At 40.9% G+C, this 25222-nt stretch overlaps 1 protein-coding gene across 3 annotated transcripts in view; it reads left to right on the top strand.

The window, feature by feature from the left end:
• The window catches only part of EPG5 (ectopic P-granules autophagy protein 5 homolog), an 83175-nt gene that overhangs the window by 42483 nt on the left and 15470 nt on the right, over positions 1-25222 (top strand). For all 3 annotated transcript variants that reach the window (XM_037902463.2, XM_043547441.1, XM_037902464.2), the window contains 12 exons: positions 5379-5550; positions 8761-8923; positions 9976-10118; positions 12880-13036; positions 14239-14433; positions 15155-15368; positions 16408-16562; positions 16712-16919; positions 17896-17971; positions 19133-19236; positions 21573-21748; positions 23765-23950. In XM_037902463.2, the coding sequence (XP_037758391.1) occupies positions 5379-5550; positions 8761-8923; positions 9976-10118; positions 12880-13036; positions 14239-14433; positions 15155-15368; positions 16408-16562; positions 16712-16919; positions 17896-17971; positions 19133-19236; positions 21573-21748; positions 23765-23950 (1949 nt within the window). The remainder of the gene's footprint in view (positions 1-5378; positions 5551-8760; positions 8924-9975; positions 10119-12879; positions 13037-14238; positions 14434-15154; positions 15369-16407; positions 16563-16711; positions 16920-17895; positions 17972-19132; positions 19237-21572; positions 21749-23764; positions 23951-25222) is intronic.

Genomic DNA, 25222 nt, shown 5'->3' with positions numbered 1-25222 from the left:
TCATAACTAGTGGGTTAATGCAGTTCATATATTCTTAATTGAAGTAATTTTGGCTTGCAATAGGATGACTTTTTGTAATGCAGTTAATGACCAAGATTTTCAGAAATTAGGGGACTACTAAATCCTCATTTACGCACCTAAATAAGTAGCCTGATTATTCAAAAGTCCTGAGCCACCCAGTAGCTCCCGTTGACTTCAGTTGAAAGTTACATGGATGTTGAGCACTTTTAGGCCACTTAAATGCCTAATTTTGGATTTGGGGCCTAATGTTAGGCTCCTGACTCTTGAAAATCTTGGCTCCATGTGGCTATGCAGAAGTATATCTAAAGGCAAGAATTATCTAAAATATCTTAAGGCAAGTGTTAATTCCAAGATTATGACCTCACATGTTCACAAACAGTTTGAATGTGGTTTCATCTAGTGTGCATCACTTTTATTGGGTAACTTGGAGACACTGTCAGTGTTGCGGTGTGCCTTTTATCTCTTTATTATTTCGCAAAATTCATGAATTTCTGTGTTTCCTTTACTATAAGTGCTCAAAATATTAGAGGTGAGGTTGCTAGCATTGCCTAATATTAAGGTTGCCCGAAATGTGCCATTATAAGACTCTGTGTATAACTTTGCCAAACTTTAACCATTTGGGTTTAACATTTGATGTCTGCCTCTGGCTGAACTGGCTCGGGAAAATTTCAGCCAAAATATGTTCAGGTGCTTCTCAGAACAAGGCTATTGAAAAGTAAATTGTGTGGACTGTGTTCAAAAATTCTGGTGATCTTTCCGTAGAGAAGCTGAAGTACCCCCATGCTTTGGAGCAGGGATTTGAAATTTGGGAGGGGTTGGCCTTTGAATCAGGGATGTGCCTTTTGTTGTCCCCATGAAAATCCTCTGAAATTTGGCCAAATTATAAACTTTTGAAAAATTGCAGTTTGCACATGCTCAGTAGAGTCTTGCTAGAGCTTTGCCGCTAAATTCCCTGAAGATTCTGTGACTGACCATGCTCCAGCCTGGGTCTGAAGGGATGAAGTTGGACTTTCCCCGCAGTGTAGTAGCTCTGGGCTGCTGTGGGCTGGGGCTGGGCACCACATCGCATCTGAGAACAGGGAGCCTCCCTTCCCTGTGCTTTCACTGCTTCCCCTGGTGGAGCCAAGCAGCCTGGAGGAGGAAGCTCCCTGATTGGACTGCAGAGGGGACAAAAGCAGAAGAGGGGAGTGTATTGGGACAAGGGCGGGGAAACACTTGAAACTGGATGAGGAGGGAAGGGAAACTGGGAGTTTGGGTGTGGGCAAGGCTGATGCTTGATGATGGGTTTTTTTAAACAACGTAGAAATTACACACGCAAACTATGGTAAAAGAAAATATTAAGGTTGCAAAATCAAGCACTTAAACGTTAGGAGATATCAGAATTAAGGCTGTCTGTACAACCTTAACTTGGTCCACTTGTGCATATGCATTATGATACAATCCTAATTACATACTCATATGCTGTTTATTGCCCACAGGACCCCTGTCTCATTCAGTGCACATGATGGACCTTCTCTGGGAATGAATCAGGGTTGTGTAGTGACGGAGGCTGTAGGACCCCTTACCTTTTTTGTTGCAGAAGTTGGAAGATGTACAGTGAATGAAACGGGATTGTAGGAAGAAATGGGATGATTGTCACAGTTCCTGAGTTGACTGCACCTCTTCCTCCTCTGTTGTCTGTTCAAAGGTGCCCCCTTAGGTCTCGGGCCTCTAGCCGTCACTTCTCTATTGGTGGTGACTTGCATCCCTTTCCCTCCAGACCTGGGATTTAGGTTTGCAGTCCCCTTGCAATTCACTGGGCTTATCTCAGTAGGTCTGACCCTAGTCCAGTGCCTGCCATCGTGCTCTCTCCTAGGAGCCACGACAGTGTTACCAGGGGCTGGCCAGCTTTCACAAACCACAGTATGTGTAGAACAAAAGCATTATAGAGAAAACATGTCACAAAACAATAAACAGTCTATGTACATGCTAGGCTTACCAACTATCAACCCATCATCTGCATTGAGAGCCTATTAAGTGCCCTACACTCTTCAGCAGGGTTTTGCTCTCTTGTTTATAGTCTCATGTCCATTTGAGTATCAAAAGAAGGTCCCTGAGTCATTCAAGCTGCCCCCTATACCAAAAGATCTTTCTGCTGGGCCTTTTGAACCAGTTTATGGAGTCCCTCCGGGGGTGAGACTTCTCTGCAGCAGTAGTTTACCTTTTGTAGTTGTTACCCCCCTCTCCCCCCACTGATTTTTAGTTCCTGGAGAAAGCGCTGTACCTTCCCCCATGGACATAGAATACGCTCTCTAGCTCACGCAGATATGTATCACATTTATAGATACGATAGTCTGAATACCCCATTTGCCTATGGTGTCTGGCATATAGAATTGTAGGACTGGAAGGGACCTCAAGAGACTATCTAGTCCAGTCCCCTGCACTTGAGGCAGGACTAAGTATTATCTTCTAGCCCATCCCTGGCAGGTGTATGTCTAACTTGCTCTTAAAAATCTCCAATGATAGAGATTCCGCAACCTCCCTAGGCAATTTATTAACCACCCTGACAGTTAGGAAGTTCTTCCTAATGTCCTATCTAAACTGCATTTTCAGCCCATTGCTTCTTGTGCTATCCTCAGAGGTTAAGGAGAACGATTTTTCTCCCTCCTCCTTGCCACAACCTTGTATGTACTTGAAAACTGTTATCATGTCCCCTCTCAGTCTTCTCTCCTCCAGACTAAACAAACCCAATTCTTTCAGTCCATCCTAGATCATGTTTTTCTAGACCTTTATAATTTTTGTGCTCTTTTCTGGACTTTCTAGTTTGTCCGCATCTTTCCTGAAAAGTGGTAACCAGAAGTGGACAGGTGAGGCCTAATCAGCGTGGAGTAGAGTGGAAGAATTACTTCTCGCATCTTGCTTACAACACTCCTGCTAATATATCCCAGAATGATGGGGTTGTATTTTTTTGTTTTTGTTTTGCAACAGTGCTACACTGTTGACTCATGTTTAGCTTGTGCTCCACCATGACCCCCAGACCCTTTGTTCAGTACTCCTTCCTAGGCAGTCATTTCCCATTTTGTATGTGTGCAACTGATCGTTCCTTTCTAAGTGGAGTACTTTGCATTTGTCTTTATTGAATTTCATCCTATTTACTTCAGACCATTTCTCCAATTTGTCCAGATCATTTTGAATTTTAATCCTATCCTCCAAAGCAATTGTAACCATTCCCAGCTTGGTATCATCTACAAACTCTGCAAGTGTACTCTCTATGCCGTTATCTAAATGATTAATGAAGATATTGAACAGAACCGGACCGAGAACTGATCCCTGCAGGACCCCACTTGATATGCCCTTCCAGCTTGACTGTGAACCACTGATGATTACTCTCTGGGAATGGTTTTCCAACCAGTTATGCACCCGCCTTATAGGAGCTCCATCTAGGTTGTATTTCCATAGCTTGTTTATGAGACGGTCATGTGAGACAGTATCAAAAGCCTTACTAAAGTCAAGATATACCACATCTACTGCTTCCTCCCATCCACAAGGCTTGTTACCCTATTAAAGAAAGCTGTTAGGTTGGTTTGACATGATTTGTTCTTGAAAATCCATTCTGATGGTTACTTATCACCTTATTATCTTCTAGATGTTCACAATTTGCTTAATTATTTGCTTCTTTATCTTTCCGGGTACTGACGTTAAGTTGACTGGTCTGTAATTCCCCAGTGTTCTGTAAATCTATGGTTCTCTGTGCACGACACGTTAGTATACTAGTCTTTGAAGTGTTCCTACTCCCAAAGTAGGTCTCGCATCTATCACAATGGGTTCATGGTAAAGGTGGTTGAATGTCTTCCCTGGATAGCTGGATTCTATCCCTGCCTCTGCCAAGAGCTCCTGTGTGATGCTAGTCAGGTCACTTAAATCAGACTTCTTGCAGATAGCCAATAATTGTGTGTCTTTGTTTTTTGGGTGTCTTACTTGAGACCGTGGGGTCTGATTTGCACAAATGCTGAGTAATCTGAGCTGAACCTGAAGCCAAAGGGAGCTGTGCTCTGAAAGTGTCAAGTGCTATATATTGATAAGTACTCTGAAAAATCAGATCACGGGTATCTCAAATTGAGCACGCAAAATTAGTGGATACTTTTGATCTTAATCTCTCTACCTCAGTTCCCTATTTGTAAAATGGGGATAAAAATACCCCCTCATCTCAGTGTTGTGACAATAAAGACATTAATGTTTGTCAAGCACTCCTATACTGTAGTGATGAGCATCATAGAAAAGCCCTAAAGGAAACTCATCTGTTTCCAGAGCAGGGTTTGATTAGTGTGCAGTAAAAAAGGACTGAAGCCCCACACTGAACAATGAGGGGAAAAAGAATATTTAATTGAGCATCATCTGTTTTGTGCAATGAATGAGGCAGAGGTCTTGGGGAGAAAATAGCATGTGATCATATAATTAAAGACTATATCATAATGCATACACATAATGCACACAAGGAGGTTGAGTTATTAGTTAATAAAAAGAAGTGAGAGTTACAGAGGTTAAAGCAGATAAGATACATTGACAGGTGAGTCCAAGCTTGTAATGATAGGAGAGATGTAGTAATTTGCTAGTTTTCCAAAAGTCTTTTCAGGGTCACCCAGGGTAAATCTGGATATCTCTGTCAACTCATTCAGTATTCCATCCTGCTAGAATCCAGAACAGATCAGAGGTTCAGAATCATTTCCCGGGTTCTGTTCTTATAGCTGTTTTCCCCTGAAAACAATCTTGACCAGTGTCTCCATCACAGCATGGGCTTTGTCCTTGTTGACTAAATGCAGACTGGGTCTGTGGATTTCCCATTGCTGAACACAGTGACCCATACTTTGACATTAGCATGCTTCTTCATTTACAGTTCCAAGGCTCCAATCCTGTTTGATGGGCAATCCAGTTAGAGATATACACAATTCATTTAGTTACAGCAGTCCAAACAATCTTTCGTTAGTTTTCATGACGTTTACACATCAAACATCTCCTCATCTCGGTATTAATACATACTTTTGATCTAGGGTTAACTAAGTACAAGGATATACATAACGTAAGGCAATAGCAACCAACAGTTAAATTTGGTGTAAATGTAATTACCGGGGTATATGCCATGTAAACGTAATATGATAACTTCCCCCTTAGTTCTGTTCTAACAAGTGAATTGGCCTGTGCCTATTAGCTCACTTAACATTTCTTTGCTATTCACACGCAGATGAATTGGCCCACAGCTTTGATTTGAGCTGGTCTGTCAGCGTCACAACCAGTAATAATCAAATTATTTGTATGGTCAGATTACAACCTAAATGTTTTTCTTTAAGAGTGACAAGAATTGCCCCTCCTTTCCTTTCTAGCCAAGGAGAGAATAATGAGTAATTTGAAGAAGTATGATGCACCCAAACCCCCTCTTCCCCTACAACCAGTGAAACCTCCTGTGCCTGTTATTTCCTCTGCCAGTCTAGTAAGTCAGAAAGAAGCAACACAGCTTGTGCGCATGGACCTTAACAACTTGCAGCAACATGCCAAGTAAGATTTAGCTATGTTTTTTCTGCTTTGGTGGTATGTTCAGATGACTTCTGAAGCAGCCTTCTTGTCTGCATTGTTAGCATGATTAGAAATAACAGAACCTGATTCACTATTACTGACCTATTTTGTGTTTTTCTTGTAGATTGCATGATTATTTAATTGATATAACAAATTTAGGACCAGAACTAACTACTAGGATTTATTCTGTTTCATGGAAAAGAGTGGAACATTCACCTCATTCTAATTAAGACATAACCTATTCCTACTCTAGATTGTTATAGTCAGTAATTAGTTAACTAATCCTTTTACATAAGTCATCCTACTGTGGCCATTTCTTGCAATGGAGCCGGCAAGAGGAAAATCTGATCTCAAGTGCTGGTAACTTCGTACGTTGTTTTTGTACAGATTATTCTGTCACCATTCTCATAGCAAAATGCAGCTGAAGAAGAACGTAGAGTTTTAAAAAAACTGATAAATGAATAGTTTAAAAAATGTTACCCTTTTTAGCCATTCAGAAACAATCTTGACTTGATCACATTTGTAATGTGCAAGCAGAATAAATAAATGTACTTATTGCATTAATAGAGCGAGTTTCACAAAGCTGAAAACAATTGAGCCAAATCAGCTGAGAGGAATAATTTAATCAGAAAAATGTGAATGGTAATTGGGAAATCATTTAAGAACACTTTACTAGATGACCAAAAAGGCACAATCTTACAACTGAGGAAGGAGGCCATACTGGGTAAAGAAAAACCCAAAAACAAAAAACCTGGTTTAAAGGGGAAGTGAAGGTAAATATAAAATTTAAAAAAAAAAAGAGAAGAAATGGGAGGTTGATGATAATATAAAGTTAGTAATCGTAGACAATTGATAGGGGAAGCAAAAGACTACAAAGAGAACTGACAAACGACCACAAAAAGAATTCTATGGCTAGCAGAGTTAAGTTCAATAAGAAGGAATTTTTTAAATTTATTAGGAACAAAGAATCCTGGCAATGGTATTGGTCTATTAATAGATGGAAATAGTAGAATTATCCATAATAATGAAGAAAAGGCAAAAGTGTTCACTAAATATTCCTATTCTGTATTTGGGGAAAAAACAGATGCAGTCTGATCATAGGGTGATAACACTCGTTCATTCCACTAGTATCCCTTGAGGATGTTAAACAGAAGCTACTGAAGTTAGACATTTGTAAATCAGTAGGTCTAGATAATTTTCATCCAATAATTTTAAGGGAACTGGCTGGACCTTTATGTTGATTTTCAATAAGTCTTAAAGCAGTGGGGAAGTTCCAGAAGACCGGAAGAAAGCTGATGTGACCATTTTTAAAAAAAGATAAACACGATGGCTAGGGTAATTATAGTCCTGTCAATCTGACATCGATCCTGGGCAGGATAATGGAGCAGCTGATATGGGACTTTATTAATCAAGAACAAAATTGCTAATCAACATGGGTTTATGGAAAATAGATCCTGTCTAACTTGATATTTGTTTTTTTTGTTTTGTTTTGTTTTTTTATGAGATTACAAGGTTAGTTGATTAGGACAACCATGTTGATGTAATACACTTAGACTTCTCTAAGGCATTTGACTTAGTACTGCATGACATTTTGATTACAAAAAATTAGAATGATATAAAATTAGAAGGCACACACTACATGGATTAAAAGCTGTCTGATAGGTCTCAAAATGTAATTCTAAATGGGGAATCATCCTCAAGCAGATGTTATTCTAGTGGGGTCCCACAGGGATCGGTTCTTGGCCCTACGCTATTTAATATTTTTATCAGTGAGCTGGAAGAAAATATAAAATCATCGCTGATAAAGTTTGCAGAGGGCACAAAAATTGGGGGATTGGTAAATATTGAAGAAGACAAGTCACTGATACAGAGCTATCTGGGTCACTTGGTTAAGTTGGCACAGACAAACACTGTGTGTTCTAGTAGGGCTAAATGTAAATGTGCGCATTTGGGAACAAAGAACGTAGGCCGTATTTGCAGGAAAGTGGGACTCTATCCTGGAAAGCAGTGACTCTGGAAAAAATTTGAGTGTTGTGGTGGATAATTAGCTGAGCATGAGCTCCCAGTGGGACATTGTGGCCAATAGACCTCATGCAATCCTGAGATGCATAAAGAGGGGAATCTCGAATAGGAGTAGAGAGGTTATTTTACCTTTGTTTTTGGCACTGGTGTGATGGATGCCAGAATATGGTGTCCTGTTCTAGAGCCTCTAATCCAGGAAGGATGTTGATAAATTGGAGGGGATTCAGAGAAGAGCCATGAGAATGATTAAAGGATTAGAAAACCTGCCATAGTGGTAGACTCAAAGAACTCGATCTATTTAACTTAACAAAGAGAAAATTTAAAGGTGATTTGATTAGTCTATAAGTATCTACATAGGGAATAAATATTTAATAATGGGCTCTTCAATCTAGCAGAAAAAGGTATCATGTTTTCCCAACGGCTGGAAGTTGGAGCTAGACAAATTCAGACTGGGAATGAAATTTTTAAGTGAGAGTAAATAACCATTGGAACAATTTACCAAGGCCATGGTGGATTCTCCCTCACTGACCATTTTAAAATCGAGATTGGATGTTTTTCAAAAAGATCTCCTCTAGGAATTATTTGGGGGAAGTTCTATGGCCTGGGTTATGCAGGAAATCAGGCTAGATGATCACAATGGTCGCTTCTGTCATTGGAGTCTCTAAATCCTTTTAAAGAGTTGGCATGATCATGGAGAAGAGATATATCAAACTGCTTGAGATACAGAACAAATCCTCAAAAAAAAATTTTTTTTTTTCAGCAGTAACTCTGTGTGCTTCACTGTGTTAACTGAACCATCCAGCCTTTTTATTTAAAGACTATTTATACCTAGTTACAGTATGTGGCCTAATTAATTTCCTGCTTGGTTGTCCCAGAATCTTTTTTAGGTGCTATATTTGAGTAGTTTAAGATCCTCCTGGTGAAGTTACTTCCCCGTTGTTATGAATTGCTGCTTGTGAAATGTACGTCTGTTTTTATTTATTCTGTTTTTCATTTAGTAAACTTCTATACTGCCTGAAGTTTGGATTATATACTATCTAGAACTATAGTTAACTACCTTTTTCCTTGTAAAACCCGTAATCTTGCAGTCATGGTATCTCTTGCTATTAAAGTTTCCAATGCCCAGCTCTGTGCTAAAGGTTTTGCTAACTTCTTGTCTATATTTTGCAGAACTGCGGCTCGCCGGGAGACCCAGCAGGTTGCTCTTGACAGTGAAATATTGGACACGATCCCCAAACTCTATATCAATAGGGAAGAACAGATTACCCTTGAGTTGAAGTGTCCGGGTACTTCAAATAAAAGCTGTCAGGGAGCAGCTCTTGTGACAGTCCAGGTTAGAAATCTAATTTCACATCCTCTAGCTCGGCGGTCCCCAAACTTTTGAGGATTGTGCCCCCCGGAGCCAGTAGTGCCGCAGCTTGGGGCAGAGGGATGAGGACAGGGGCAAGGGGGTTGAGGTTGGGGCCTCAACTGGGGGTGAGTCTAGGGTTGGGGGCGGGGCCGAGGCTGGGGGCAGAGCTGCAGCTGGTCTGCGGTCTGTGCCTGCAGCCAGGGGTGGAGCCGCTCCGGCCTTGGCCCTGGGCTGGGAGTAGAGCTGTGGCCAGCAGCAAGGCTGGGAGCTGGTGTTGGGCCATCAATGGAGCCATGCCGAGGCTGCGGATGGAGCCGAGGACGTGGCTGGGGACGGCACCAGAGCAGAGCGGGGGGCGGGGAGGTCCCTGTCACGCCTCTGTGGACGTTCCTCCACACCCCCATAGTGGGGCACTCCCCACACTTTGGGGACCTCTGCTCTAGCTCCATGCTTTTGGATCATTGAATTGGTATACTGAAAGCACCCAGTTAAGAGTTCTTGTACTTGGGGTAGAGCAGATGTGCACTGTTGTACAGTTGCTACATTTCACTCTACAGGTGGTTGCATTTCCTCAACTAAAGAAATGGTCCCTTTGTACAGTTTGTATTTAATCTTGTTAAATGATTTTGCTGAAAGACACTAGGCAAATATGTTTGTTGATGGGAATAACCGAACCAAAATGGGATGTTTATAGACAACCTCACTCGTTGTGTAAACTGAGTTTTAGTCTATTCTAATTGTTTAGATTTTATCCATTTGGTTATATATATTTAAAAATACTAAATAGAGGAGCTGAAATTATGTTACTACGCGATCGTTAACTATGAAAATTACCAAGATGTGTGTGCTTAAGCAGTACGTTCCACAGAATCAAGACGTGCTCTAGGCCCAAAATCAGGAAATCCTCTCTCTTCAGGACCTTGCTGCTGGGTTCCAGTTTCTTTTTACTTTTGTTGTGACGGGAGGGAGAATTTTAGAAAAACTTGTCTTGTAAAGGTTCTTAAATTTTAAGTAATTGGCTCTATCTCCCTTAGTTTGCAGGGAAGCATAAAAATGAAGCAATAAGTCAGCAGCTTCACGCTCTGCGTAAAGAAGTAAAACTACTACAAGCAGAAGCCACAAAGCCGCCTTTTCTGAGTATTGTGGAAGCAGCTGTACATGTGGAAAACTTTATAACGTAAGTAACACAGTTACTGCTATATACAGTAGTGTTTTACAATGAGAATTTGACTTTCTGTACAGCCAAGTGAAAAGGGAAAATCTATTTTCATGCTTTTGTAATGCCCACCAGTCTAAGTCATAGGCAGGATTTGAACCCTCAGGTTTACTGGTTCATAACACAGACCTCTACCACATGAACAAAAGGCTTGACTCTGTCTTTTGGCAGCAGTAGTAGGCTCTTCTTATCCAGCCTATCTTATCTCATAGTGTTTTGCATGTTACACTTTCATTTTTTATACTCTGCACTAGTATAACCATTGCTTTTTAACTCATTTGCAAAAGCAAATGACAACACTTCCTTTGTGCAATGGCGTGGTGTACTAAATATCAGGCCACAGCAAAATTTTACAGCATTTAGATCGGCCATGAACTAAAAATAAGTGTTTATAATGTCAGTGTTTATGGACTCTCCCCAATGCAGTCAACAGTGCTTTGATAGAGCTATAATTCAGAGCTGTCACACCAGCTTTCCAAAATGTTTGTGGACATAATGTAATGGAAGAGGGCTTTGTAATTCAATCTGCTGTTGACTGAATTAACATGAGGTCCACTTCCTCTCGAAGTCCTTAGTGCAACAGATATCCCACACAACTGTAAAGTTTCTGTAAGAATGTGGTTGCATGTTTGCATCTCACTGATTGCATATAAAATATACAAATGTACATAACACTTTATGAATAAGCTTTTCCTAACTTCCAGCCCTGCACATTTGCATTGGGATCCTTCTTCCAGATTGTCATTGGGAGTGCATTCTGCAGGCAAAATTAATACTTTGGTTTACACCTTTGCAACTCCATTGTCTTGTTAAATTGCCTGCTGTGATACCTGTGCAGTCCCACTGACTTCAGAGTGTTTGCCAAGGTGTAACTGATTGGCACTCAGTAAACAATTCTGTTGATGATGCACAAAAGTAGATTCCTAGATTCCCAGGCCAGAAGGGACCATTGTATTCATCTAGTCTGAATCAACTCTGTAACACATGCCATAGAACTTCCAAAATAATTCGTAGAGCAGATCCTTTAGAAAAACATCCAGTCTTGATTTAAAAATGCCCAGTGATGGAGAATCCACCATGACCATGGCTAAATTTGTTTCCGGGGTTAATCAGTCTCACTGTTTAAAAAATTAACCCCTTATTTCCAGTCTGAACTTGTCTAGCTTCAACTTCCAGCTATTGGCTTGTATTACAGAATCATAAAACTGGAAGGGACCTCGCGAGGTCATCTAGTCCAGTCCCCTGCACTCGTGGCAGGACTAATTATCTAGACCACTCCTGGCAGGTGTTTGTCTAACCTGCTCTTAAAAATCCCCAATCCACAACCTCTTTAGGCAATTTATTTCAGTGCTTAACCACCTTGACAGGAAGTTTTTCCTAATGTCCAACCTAAATCTCCCTTGCTGCAATTTAAGCCCATTGCTTCTTGTCCTACCCTCAGAAGTTAAGAAAAAATTTTTTTTCTTCCTCCTCCTTGTAACAGCCTTTTACATACTTGAAAATTATTATCATGTCCCCTCTCAGGGCATGTCTACGCTCAGGGCATGATCCAGCAGGGGTCGATTTATCGCGTCTAGTGAAGACATGATAAATCGACCACCGAGCGCTCTCCCATCCACTCGGTACTCCACCAGAGTGAGAAGCACAGGCGGAGTTGATGGGGGAGTGTCAGCAGTTGACCTACTGCAGGGCAGTAAGTAGCTCTAAGTACGTCAACTTCAGCTATGCTATTTTTGTAGCGGAAGTTGCATAACTTAGACCGACTTAGCTCTTGCCGCCGCGCCCCAACCCCCTGTGTAGACTAGGCCTCGGTCTTCTCTTTTACAGACTAAACAAACCCAATTTTTTTTCAATCTTCCCTCATAGGTCATGTTTTCTAGACCTTTAATCATTTTTGTTGCTCTTCTCTGGACTCTCTTCAATTTGTCCACATCTTTCCTGAAATGTGATGCCCAGAACTGGCCATAATACTCCAGCTGAGGCCTAATCAGTGCAGAGTAGAGCAGAAGAATTGCTTCTCGTATCTTGCTTACAACACTCCTGCTAATACACCCCAGAATGATGTTTGCTTTTTTTGCAACAGCATTACACTGTTGGCTCATATTTAGCTTGTGGTCCACTATGACCCCCAGATTCCTTTCCACAGTACTCCTTCCTAGACAGTCATTTCCCATTTTGTATATGTGCATTACACACATTTTGTATTATACTTTTCTCTGCTAGATTGAGCCTATTATCAAATGTATTCCCCATATAAGTACTTACAGACTGTGATGAAATCACCCCTTACGCTTCTCTTTGTTAAGCTAAATAGATTGAGCTCCTTGCATCTATCGCTTTAAGGCATATTTTCTAATCCTGTGGCTCTGCTCTCAACCCTTTTCAATTTACCAACATCCTTCTTGAATTGTGGACACCAGAACTGGATGGAGCATTAGAGTACAGTACTCTCTCTATATTTTATGCTGGTTCTTCAAGGCTAACGAGTAAAATGCAGTAAAATCTTTTGAAAATAAAGTGACTTTATCTGACTCTGATTACAAAGGTCAAGATCTAAGGTGCTACTTGTACATACTGGAGCCGTTTTTCAAGGCAGAACCACTCTTAAAAAATCCCACCAAACCCAAAAGTCCACCTCATAGATACTAGCCATAGTAATGTGGTTTTTGTTATGGGTGATAATTTGTGTACAGACTGCAGTTTTATATGCATTCTTCTGCAGAGCCTTAATAAATATCTACAAGGTGCAGCCTACGTCTACAATTCAGAAAGTTGGAATTAGCTTGTTCTTTGCAGTAATAGATTTTGTGTGTGATGAAACTCAACGCCATCCACCCACAAGGCAGTTCTTTACCTCCTGCATCGAGATCCTAGGCCAAGTAAGTTTATTCTGTATACGTTCTAATTCTGCATGCCTCACAATTTTTTAATGCGAACTGCCTGCTAATATCTAAGGTCTAAAAGAAATCCACAGAAATCTGGGAATTCATAGCTAAGTATGTCACTCATTCTCCTACCACCACATTGCACAATACCTCAGTTGTGTCACACATAAGCAGCATGAAGATTGTTGTTCTGAGATGCCTTTTATAGCTACTGCAGGCTCAATGTGAGACGAAAACGATTGAGTTTAGTTGTTAAGAAGTCAGGATCTTCAGTTTGCCCTTTGGATCCCAGGTAGCTGCACTGCTTACAAGGGCATTTTAGCATTTTGGTTCATTGATTGACTGTTTCGTTGCTTGCATGGACCTGGCCAGTCACCCAGGCCTTTGTCACCTTCAGATTAAACTGTTACAGTATGGTTGATGTAGAGCACCAGTCAGAAGACACTGCTGGTGCAAAACATAATTCCTACTGCTTGGTAGTGTTAACTATAGGGAGCATATTACACCAGTGCTCCAGAGAAGCCATTAGCAATTCATGGTGTTTATGCTGATTTATTAAACCCCATATAGTTTGGGTTCTAAGTACCACTTTCCCTATGTGCCTCTGCGGCATTTGAGATCAGCTGAAGAGTTCTTGTTTACTGCCCCTACATTTCAAATGTATAGCAACAGGAGGAAGAGCTCTTGAATCAGGAATTCATTTCCTCTTGTTGGCCCATCGGAGCCAGAATTTTTGACTTCTAGGACCGTGGTGTAAGACTTTTCTGGACACTTGGGCTTTTGCTAAAGGCAGTGGTGGAACATATTTATTTTACAAATGGATTCTGGAGGTGTTTCTGTTATGTTTGTTTATTTGTATTACCTAGCTGCCCAGATCATGGGCCAGTGGCTAGGACAGACACAGAACAAAAAAGTCAGTCCCAGCCCCAAAGAGCTTACAATCTCAGTTCAGTTTGTATTGCGTTTTAAGAGTAATTTTTATGTGCGTCCAGAGACAGACCTGATGGGATGTATTTAAAAAGACATGCATTGGATTATCTGTTTTTCAGAGAATCCTAATCCAACTGAATTCTCCAACCCATCCCCCCCCCCCCCCCCCCCCCCCCCCCCCCAAAAAAAAAAAAAAAAAAGCCTGCTGTAAAGAATGAAACTACATTCTCCAGGAATTTCTTTAATAACTCTGTCTCTATTTTAAGGTATTTATCAGCGGGACCAAATCTGAGTGCAAATTAGTCCTCCAAACCATCCTGCAGAATCGAAGACTCTGTAATTTGCTCTCTCCCTTCTTCACTCCAGTTGCCTCGCCTGAGGAATTTGTAAATTTGTATGAAAAAGTTGTCAAGTTTCTGAGTGATGACAACAATGATGTTGTTTTCACGTTGCTGACGAAGGTAACATGCTCTTGAATGCCCATAATATAGTGTTATATGGGTTGCATCTCAGGACTGTTTTCCAAAAGAATCTGAATTCAGACTAACAGAGAAATAAATACGTATCTGATTTTTTAAAAAGTAGCAGTGAAGAATTATTCGTTAGGAGTATATTGCTAGTATAGCACAGCTCTTATTGTGGCTAAGTTCAAGCGGGGCTGGAGGTGAAGGCTATATAAGAGACGAAAAAGAGATCATTTCCCGTCATGGGCAGCAGCAGTACACGCTTTCCAGTGCTTCCCTTTCAGCATGGTTTACTTCTGAGCTGGGGTCTCTTTGGCTCAGTCCGTCCTTGGTGCCTCTGAAGAGGCAACCACCAGGGAGCCAATCAGTCCCATTGTGATGGCAGTGTTGGAGACACAGACACATGTCCACTGGGAACCTGACTGAATGCCCCAACACACTTCCCGGAGGCAGCCAGGCAACCATTGGGTAATGATTACATTCAGTCACTGTTGACCAAGGTTGGATTTGAACAGAGACCCTACAAGTTAGACAGATGCTATCCCCATTTTCAAACTTACGAGCCATGCAGCCATCCCTTCTTTCCTGGCCTTTCTTGAAACAAAAATATCCTTTTTCTGTCCCAGCAAGTCCTTTATTCTTAAAATTTAGCTCTTCAGTTAACTCTGTTTTTAACATAGAGCTTTCTTGAACAAACACTGCCTCTTTTCTGTTTTAGTTTGACCTCCCACAATGGCTAAACCTCACTAAGCCTTCTCTGTCGGAACGTACCCGGCTTCTGGAGTCCATTCACATGGCGCTCAGCGCATGTGGCCTTGAGCCTGAAGAAGACATTTTGATGCCATTTAATATTTTCTGCAAGCACTGGACATATCTCCTTCAGTACCAGTTCCCTGACCATTACAGTGACTTTCTAAGACTGCTCATGCAAAGTGAGTATCTGGGTCAACCAGGGCAAGCCTCAGATTAATTTTAAAGTAACTAGTACATTGAACTGTACTAGACTGCTTCAGTATTTATAATCCTAAAATTTGGACTGGGGGATGGAGAGGGATTGCAATACAGTTAAACCACCGCAAATACAGTATGATTTAAAAATTGCCTCAGTTTAGTAAATACAGATTTGTGTGTATATTTTCTGCTAGTTGTATGTTACTGTGTTAAAAAGCTACATTTTCCTCCATACTAAAATTCACAGATCTGGGGTGATAGATTTTCAGCCTGCATTGCTGTAGGGAGGTAGAGCACAGGTTTCTCTCACTGGCAAAGCTGGAGTGTCTCTCATCAATGAGCCATTTTGCCATCAGTTATGTTACAACATGTTTTTGAGACACCTTTGACTGGCCTTGCAGTTAAAACACTGGAATTCTGGAACCTGGATTTGATTCTCAGCTCTGCCACACATGTCCAGTGTGACTGGGGAAATTCCTTAATCTTGCTATTCCTCAATTCCCCCATCTGTAAAATGGGGTGACAATACTCGTTTTCTTTCACCCATTGTCTTGTTTGTTAGGTTCCAAACTCTTGGAGGCATTATCTGTGTCATGCTATGTCTGCATAGTGCCCCTACTGCAGTGAGGCCTTGATCTTAGTTGGGGCCCTGTAAGCTGTAATAAAAATAACACTAAATCTGAACATTAAAATATCCACATCTGGGGAATAGCTTTAGTATCCTAAGATTCAAGCCACCATCTCTCTCATAATTTTGTCATTGGCTATACTTATTGATCTAATGGCAGGCTCCTATGCCTAATATTAAGTTTTTAAGGCCCAGCTTGACAAAGCCTTGGCTGGGATGGTTTAGTTGGTGTTGGTCCTGCTTTGAGCAGGGGGTTGGACTGGATGACCTCCTGAGGTCCCTTCCAACCCTGATATTCTGTAATTCTATGAAAGAGGAATTGAAGTTATCATTGTGATTTTAATGTATTTTTCCTAAATAAAAAACACAACTCCCATTCTCTTTGTCCTAAGGTTCTGCAGAGCAGCTCCTTAGCCCTGACTGTTGGAAGGCATTGCTTAAAACTTTGGGCTGCTATACCTCAGAAACTGAACGAAGGAGCAAGGGTGACTCTGCTAAAAGTCCAGTACTGCGAAGCTCTGCAAAAATCCTTTTGTCTGTAGAACAGGTGGGAAGATTTCTGGCTGATCTCTGAAGTTTATTGTAATTCTCAGCTGCAATCAGTATCCACCATTGAACAACAACATAGCGCTGTAACACTTTTCCCCTTGAATTTGTATCCTCCTTGGTTGATTCAGAGCTCTCTACTCTCTGCAGGTCACAGAGACAATAGAATGGCTTTGCAAGTCTTTCCACAAGCTACGGGTAGCGTCACTGAATTTCAGGAGCTTTGGCCTGTTTTCAAAGTGGAGTCCCTACATGACTGAAGTGAAGACGTTGATGGAGTACCTCGTGAAATGGCTTATTGATTCTGAGGTGGTCAATTTAGCACAGGAACCAGTAGGCAGCAGCAGAATTCTAGCAGGTAATGTGCATAAAGCAAATTATTTAAAGAGAGACACTGAATATCAACAATCTGGTGGTTTAAGATCTTCTATTGAAGACCTTTGCGCTTGCAAATACAGTAGAGGGCCCAGCCTTATAAAGATCTCAGCTGTTGCTTATGAGCTGTGAAATCATTTAGCTTAACTCCTAAGGAGTCTATCATCTCCCCAGAGTTGAGGGTCCAAATGAGCCCAGTTATCAGGAGCTGCAGTCAGGGAACATAATTAACCCACACTTATCCAGAGTTCAGGAAATTCAGGTTGATCTGTATTTGGCATTTTTAAAAAAAACAGGGCACGATATTGTGGGAGCACTTTGTCTTTAGTACTTCACATTGCAGGCATGCCGTATAACTTCTCCCCTATAGTGATGGGAGAAATCTAGATTTACTGCTGTGAGTTGTGTGTCCTGGTGCCAGATTCCCTTCAGATGCATATGTGCCGCTTCCACTGTTCTCAGAGAAAGAAGTGTGGCATCCGATGAAGTGAGCTGTAGCTCACGAAAGCTCATGCTCAAATAAATTGGTTAGTCTCTAAGGTGCCACAAGTCCTCCTTTTCTTTTTGCGAATACAGACTAACACGGCTGTTACTCTGAAAAGTGTGGCATTGTGATTTGAACACAGGAGTGGGAACTAGATTCCTCAGTTGTGACACAGACCCTTTTTGCCATGAGCAAGTCCCTTTACTCCTGTGATTCAGTTTATAAAAATCATGTTAATATTTACCTGATAGGGGTTGTGATATTTAATGAGGTAATATCTGTGAAGCTATTGGAAAATATAAAGTACTTATTAATTTATTTCCAATCTTCATTTGCCCATGATTTAGTCTGGTTTTGCGCCCCTTTTGAAGGAAGAGGTTAAGATCTTTTATCCAGGTTTGGTGGCTATGTGTAATTTGGTTGCTACAGTTATACTTGAGAAACAAAGCTGTTTTTTTGTTTTGTTTGTTTTTAGTGGTGCGGTCCTTGCATTCAACCATCACTGAGCTCTTTAAACCATGGATTCTGGTTTTAAATGAAGATGATGCCAGGTAAACACTAATGCAATTTTATTTTTCATAATTAAATGAACTGTTATTAAAGGGGTATTTTTTTTAAAGTAGTAGTTTCATTGTAATCCTCTGTTTAACCAGCAAAGCTGTTTATAATTTAAAGTCATGGCATTGATCAATTGTGGAACTAATCAGTGAATTCATTAGAACACTGTTTTTTATCTTAATTTTTTTAAGGAATTGCACTTCACTAAGAAAAGTACTTGTTCAGAGTCCTCTCGCTCATTCCAGTCAGTGTTGTGTTTGACTTGTGTTTCAGGTAAAACCTGAAAAGGCACCTAACTTATCATAAGTGTGTTTAAAAAAACAACACACAGTAAATGAATTACCTTAATCCGCTGTCCTACCCTTGCTTCATTCAGTCTTGGACCAGTGAAAAAGAAGTACTGCCAGGCTGAGGGACTAGGGGCAGTCCTGAGAGCTAATAACTTGCTACTGTCAGGACAAAAAATATCTTGCCATAGAGGGACAATCCTTTCTGGACCTTGTACATTTGACCCAACACTGGTGTGGAATCACAGATGATAAAAAGAAAAATATGGATGTTGTCGATTAGTACTGGATACAGATTAAAAAAGTGGCTTCCAGATTCCTGCCTTCAGTTTCCATAATACAGATGTCTTCCACTTTTCAGCAAGAAACAGAAATGCCAATTGTAGTTAAAAACCATTAGCATGAGTCAGCCCTCGCATTATACCTCGTGTTTTCAAATACATCTCAGAGTTTTCACTTGGGGAAACACTTCTCATATTAGCAAATTAGGTGCGGTTTCCTTTTAAACCCCCAATCTTCGTTAGCTGTGAATGTATCTCCCGCATATAATTGAAAAGTTGACTATTGCTGGTGTATTCTGTAGCTTGGCACTTGTGAAAGAGATCTGGGAATGTTGGCTCAGGTGACTAGATAATACTGTGGACCTCAAGGGTCGCTTTACTACAGTCCCATAATGCGTACCTGTTCCAAGCAAGGAACAGGTGAATGTAAATGCTTGAGTTTGAATGGCATGCACACACTTGTAATATTCCCATCCAGGGACAAGCTAGGGTGGCTTGTGCAGATATTTCTGAATTACATAAATGTTTATTACCTATGGTGGCTTGATAAATGCAGTGACACGACTTCATTGTTTGTGTTTTGAAGTAAACAGCAATGCTACCCCTGGTTGGAGAGTGACACTCCTGTAGCCTCCAGCATGGTACAGTTGTTCACAGATTGCATATTGGTTTTACACCAAAGCTTTAAAGGTGGGTGAAGTCCAGATTTATGCACTCGTTGTTTCTATCCATTTGCACTTTCTGCCCTAGCAGCTCAAACAGTGTTTTGGGTGGATGTGTTTAGTGGGTATGAATTTCTAGCCAAGCTTATGTCTGTTATAAGCACTGTCCTCTAACTCGTTCATGAAATAAAAAGGGTTTTGGTGGCACGGACAGAGAGGAAGGGGTAGATTTTTAGAAAGGTTGGAGAGGGCAAAGCAAAAAGTTTTGGCAAAGGGCCTGGAGATGAGAAGAGGAGGAAAGGGAAATTTAAAACCAGCCGCAAATATTTCTGGTTCCAATGGCAGATGCAGTTTGGGGAAAATCCTGTCTTGGTCCTGAATCATTAGGAGATAGTCTCAAACAGATATTTGTGCATTCTTGAACACCCCAATAGAGGGCACTCTATGTGTTACAGTGCTCAGATCAGTTTTCTGAAATGTTCATTACTCACCTGAGAATTGGGAGGGTTCAGCATTAGTAGGGTGGTTCATGGGCACATGTCGTAAAGGTGGTAAAGCAGGAGGATTAATGGTGATCCGGGTGTTATCATTGGTTGAGGGCTGGGAGTGAGAAGGGCTTTGGGCAGGGTTTGAGCGATTAGTCTTCCATGTTCTAGGATTCCTGGCAAGCCACTGGGGGTGAGAGAGGTCTTGGGTGTGGGCTGGGGCTACAAGGCACATGCATACGGGTACTGCTGGGCCTGAACTGTAACTCCGTGGTATCTTACAAGGATATCCCAGTTACATAGCCACAGAATAGATGGCAACAGCTCTAGGCAAAATAGGGGTTTTGTTTGTTTCAAAACTTTGTGTGTAACTACTGCTGACGAAGGGTGCCTGACTGACCATCCTGAATATTTGCCTCCTCCATTTATCAACAGTACCCATGTACTGCTACTGCCCGGACTGTAACCTTCCTGTCATTAGCCTGCTAATGTGTCTCAACCCCTAACCTGGAGGGGCAACCTAATCTCCAGGCTCATCCATTCTTAGACGTGGCTGTTGAGATTGCAAACAGTGTTGCCATTTGTCATGGTGGTTTTTATGTACATGTAAATGCTTATCCACCAGCAATGGAACTGTCACCACTAATTCATACTACATAGGCCACTAAACAGCCATCACACGGTAATAACTTGGGGTGGCTGCGCTGAGCTCAGACTGGTGACAATAGATATGAAACAAAAATACGTTGTGATGCCTTTGATGGTTTCCAAATTCTTTAACAGTTTTGTAAGGATGCACAGAACGAGTTCACTACTTACAGAAAGAAGTGGTTTATAAGCAGGGATCCTAGTTTTCCATGATAAAAACCCAAAGTTTCCCAAGAAGAAAAACATAAAAATCTGTGTTTTTCTGCAATTAAAACGAAATGCTGAACTTTAGTTTCCCTAGCCACAATATGTATAGTTATCTATATATATTGTGGCTAGGGATCAGTAGAACACGATGTTTGATTGATATATTTCAGTTGTAAACCGTTGGAATGTTCCACTCACAGTGCATTGTTTCTTTACTGCTGATGGCCCTGCTGTTTCAGCTTCTTGTTTTTGTTTCTTTTCATTCAGTTTAGCGCTTTCCATGTGTTCTACAACTGTCTGCCTTTGAATGTAACCTACAGCCTTGCTGCGTGCAGTTCAGAACAGCACATTACCATCCCCATGAAATTTCTCCTTGCCAAACTCAGTGACGTGGTCTTTAGGGGTGATTTTTTTTTTTAAAGTTTTGGGCATTTTTTTCATAACTTTAATTACTCGCATCTGGAGGCTGAAGTGAAATTTGAGATGCATTAAAACACAAACCCCTACATGCCATTGAGTAACCTCTATATGCCTGAAGCAGTTTATTGGAGTATGTTTAGCTATGTAAATTTAAAGTGCATTCAAAAATCAACCCCAAGAGGGGGAGGTTGTGCGCATTGAATAAGTGACACTGGTACTTTCAGTAAAATGTAGTTAATAGTTAATATGGTTTTATTTGTTCACAAAATGTAAAAACTAAAGATTCTTTTTAAAAATGCAAATTCCTTTTGCCACGGAAAAACATGGATTTCTAGGATCCCTGATCACGACCCTTATTGTCCAGTTAACTTTTTCAGAGTGAGCGATGTTCAGGAGAAGAAGCACCTGAGTGATAGATTGAAATAAACAAAGCTTAGAAAATTGTCCTTTTTTCTTTGAATGTTATGTCCATGGAAGAACTTGTAGAGTGAGTGAGTGTGTGTGTGTGTGTGTGTGTGTGTCCCCTTTATAGTCAGATTTGTCCATGTTTGGCTAGGTTTCCCTGGAGTTGTGTTTTAAATGGGCTGTTTTCCTTTTAATCTAGATAAGTTGTTGCCAGGCTACCACGGGGCTCTCTGGTTACATCTGATGCATTATTGTAACTCATGCACAGGCCCCAAAATGCCAGAATTCATTCTCTATACTTTCCATGCTGAATTCAGCAGACTTCCATGGAGAGAGATGCACCCAGATCAGATGCTCATGGAAGAATTCTTTAAAGTAAGCACCTAATGCGTATTGAAATAAGACCATTTATACTTTAGTTAATTCCGTCTTTGAAATTAAATGGATGTCCGCTGCAGGTTATTTAGCCAGAGTACATCAATTAGGTATATTGTAGAATCTGAGGGTTTACAATATATTATTTATAATTATTAATACTATAATAATTTATCAGTACAATACTACTGCTGTGGGATTCAGTTACATTGATGTATGGCCCTCAGTGGTACTATCTGAGCTTATGGTGTCTGAGCATCACAGTCTGAAAACATCCACTCAGTGTGCAGCGTTAGTCAAAAAAGTGAACAGAATGTTGGGAATCATTAAGAAAGGGATAGATAATAGGATAGAGAAAATATCATATTGCCTCTATATTAATCCATGGTACGCCCACATCTTGAATAGTGTGTGCAGATGTGGTCACTCCGTCTCAAAAAAGATTATTGAAATGGGAAAAGGTTCAGAAAAGGGCAACAAAAATGTTTACGGGTATGGAACAGCTGCCATATGAGGAGAGATTAATAAGACTGGGACTTTTCAGCTTGGAAAAGAGACGACTAAGAGGGTATATGATAGAGGTCTATAAAATCATGACTGATGTGGAGGAAGTAAATAAGGAAGTGTTATTTACTCCTTCTCATAACACAAGAACTAGGCTTCACCAAGTGAAATTAATAGGCAGCAGGTTTAAAACAAACAAAAGGAAGTATATTTTCACACAACACACAGTCAACCTGTAGAATTCCTTGCCAGAGGATGTTGTGAAGGCCAAGACTATAACAGGGTTGAAAAAAGAACTAGATAAATTCATGGAGGATAGGTCCATCAGTGGCTATTAGCCAGGATGGGCAGGGTTGATGTCCCTAGCTTCTGTTTGCCGGAAGCTGGGAATGGGAGACGGGATGGATCACTTGTTGATTACCTGTTCTGTTCATTCCCTCTGGGGCGCCTGGCATTGGCCACTGCTGGAATACAGGATACTTGGTCTGACCCAGTATGGCTGTTCTTATCCTCAACCTCGTGGTGAGGTAGGGCAGTGCTATTATCCCCATTTTACAGATGGGAAACTGAAAAACGTAGTGACTTGCACAAAGTGTCACAGGATGTGCATGGTCCATCAGCAATTGAGCCCAGTTCTTCCATGGCAGCATGATGGGCAGTGGCCACAGCATACCAGCTGCCTAGCCATTGTCACCATGCAGTGAGGTATTAAAGTTTCTAAGAATGATTTTGTCAGCTTGGCTCTAGGCTTTTAGGCATTTGCGCCGAGGACAGCTTATAAATGAATTTCTAGACAAGTAGTGAGCTTGAGAAAGAATATTAATCAAATTAGTGTTTATTTTGGTAATGTACTGAACCTTTCCCAAAAAGTTGACTTCTCAGTCACTTTGGGTTTATAATGCATAATTAACATGACATTTTGGAAAATACGTATCAATATAGAGACAATGTGTGAAGTATCAATCAGTGAATTATAAACCAGTTTTTTGCTAACTAAAATGATGATCACCGTACTTCCATTTTCTAGTTGACTGCTTCTGATTTGCACCCTAAAATTGTAGTACATATGGTAGTGGAACTCCAGAATCTTTCCTCCAAGGCCTTTACTGCCTTCCTGTCAGTGTTGCATTGTCCATGCATGTCTAAAATTGTTACAGAATTTTTCGGTCTTCCCCAAAGAGAGAAAAGCCAGTTGCAGTTTTTCAACTGAAAGTCCACAATAGCCTGAATATTGCCCCTGCATTTGAAATGGTCTGAATTTAGTCTACTGCGAAAGACATTTCTTTGACTGGGGTTTTGGGAGGGCTGAAGGTTATGCTTTCTTTATAATGAAGGGGTAGAAGGGAATTCTAGTAGATGACTGGCTGATCTGAGGTCCTGTTGAATGGATTATTTAAAGCTGCGGAGATTGAATTGCTTTATTAATGATGCTAGGGTGCCTAAAGCTATGGACAGTGTCTTTTTAGTTATTTAAATCTAAATAAATAAAGGTGCCTGTCTCTTTTCTCCTAGGTTGAAAGAGGCAGCCCAAAGAGTTGTTTCATTTTCTTGGGTTCTGTTTTATGTGATGTAAACTGGGTCAGCGTCCTGTCTGATGCCTGGAATCCCAAGCCCCATCCTGAAACACACCATATGATTGTCTGCTTGCTCTATATGGTAGTCCTGTTGGCAAAGGAGGAGCAGCTTATAAGCAAAGAGGTAATTTTGAAAAGGTTCAGAGATGGATCAGATTGCCTTGGGTTTGTCACAAACGTAAACAAAGCTTAGAATGCTAAGATTTCTGTGTGCTTACGGGGACCTATGCAGATGACATATGTGGAGATGGCAATTAGAAGCCACCATATTAATGGTTGAGGCCAGACAATGTGTCTGATAGGCTGTTGACAGAGTGGTCCGTCAGGTTTACAGAAATATACCTTGCATCCATTAATCTCTATGGTGTTTGCCATTATCAGGCAAGCAAGTGTATCATATCTAAGGCCTGCCTGAGCTGCAGCACACTGGTGTAAGAAATTCCATGAACTACATCCAAACCTGGATCCATTGGGGGGTCTGTCTATCTTAGATACGTATGTCACGCTGTCTGGAGTGGCTCTCAGCTGTGAGTGCCTGTCTCAGGGCAAACTGTCAAAAAAGAGGACAGACAGCCCAAACTGCTGGTGTTTTCTATAATTAGATTTCACCACAACCCACTGACAAATGGGAACTCCTGGATTACTACACTAGTCTTTCCATGGAGTCACAGACAGTCCCTTCAGACTGTCCAGTCTGTCTTGCCACCGAGACAAACTGAACTTTGTGATACAAGTTCACTCAGACCAAAAATCACACCACATCAGGTTGCTCCCAGTCCCAAGGCACAGCCCAGATCAACTGGTACTCTAGATCTCACACCAAAGACAATGCTGGTAGCCAATTTCTATAGTAAACTAAGTACAGTTTTACTAGCTAAGAAAAGGAAATGAGAGTTATTAAAAGGTTAAAGCAGGTAAAATATAAGTACATTGAGTAATTCCAAATGGTGGCAATGATGTAATAAACTGCCAGTTTCCCAAAGTCTTTTCAGGGTACCCAGGTGATTTCTGGGGATCTCTACTTTTGCATCTGGTACACTTCCCTGTAAGAGTCCAAACAGTCCAGAGATGAAGGAGCTTTCCTTGAATCCAGACTTACAGCTTCTTCTCACAGACAGCAAGCCACAGTGTCGCTACCCAATGTGGGCTTTTCCTTTGATGTTTTGTTTGTTTTGTTGAACTGTACATAATAGTACATTAACTCCTGTTTCCTTTGCAATATAAGGTCCAACACTAACACACATGCCAGCAACCACTATTTTTCCGTCACTGTTGAAGTTTGTTTTGTAGGCTTTAGCTTGAAATATAAGATGATCATGGCAATGCTTGCGTATGTAGCTATTACATAATTCCTTCTCCCTGTTGTGGTGTAGGAATTGAAGTATTTCTGAATACC

This window comes from Chelonia mydas, chromosome 5, assembly GCF_015237465.2.
Source record: "Chelonia mydas isolate rCheMyd1 chromosome 5, rCheMyd1.pri.v2, whole genome shotgun sequence".
Taxonomy (NCBI): Eukaryota; Metazoa; Chordata; order Testudines; family Cheloniidae; genus Chelonia; species Chelonia mydas.
This window is presented reverse-complemented; position numbering and strand designations above follow the sequence as displayed.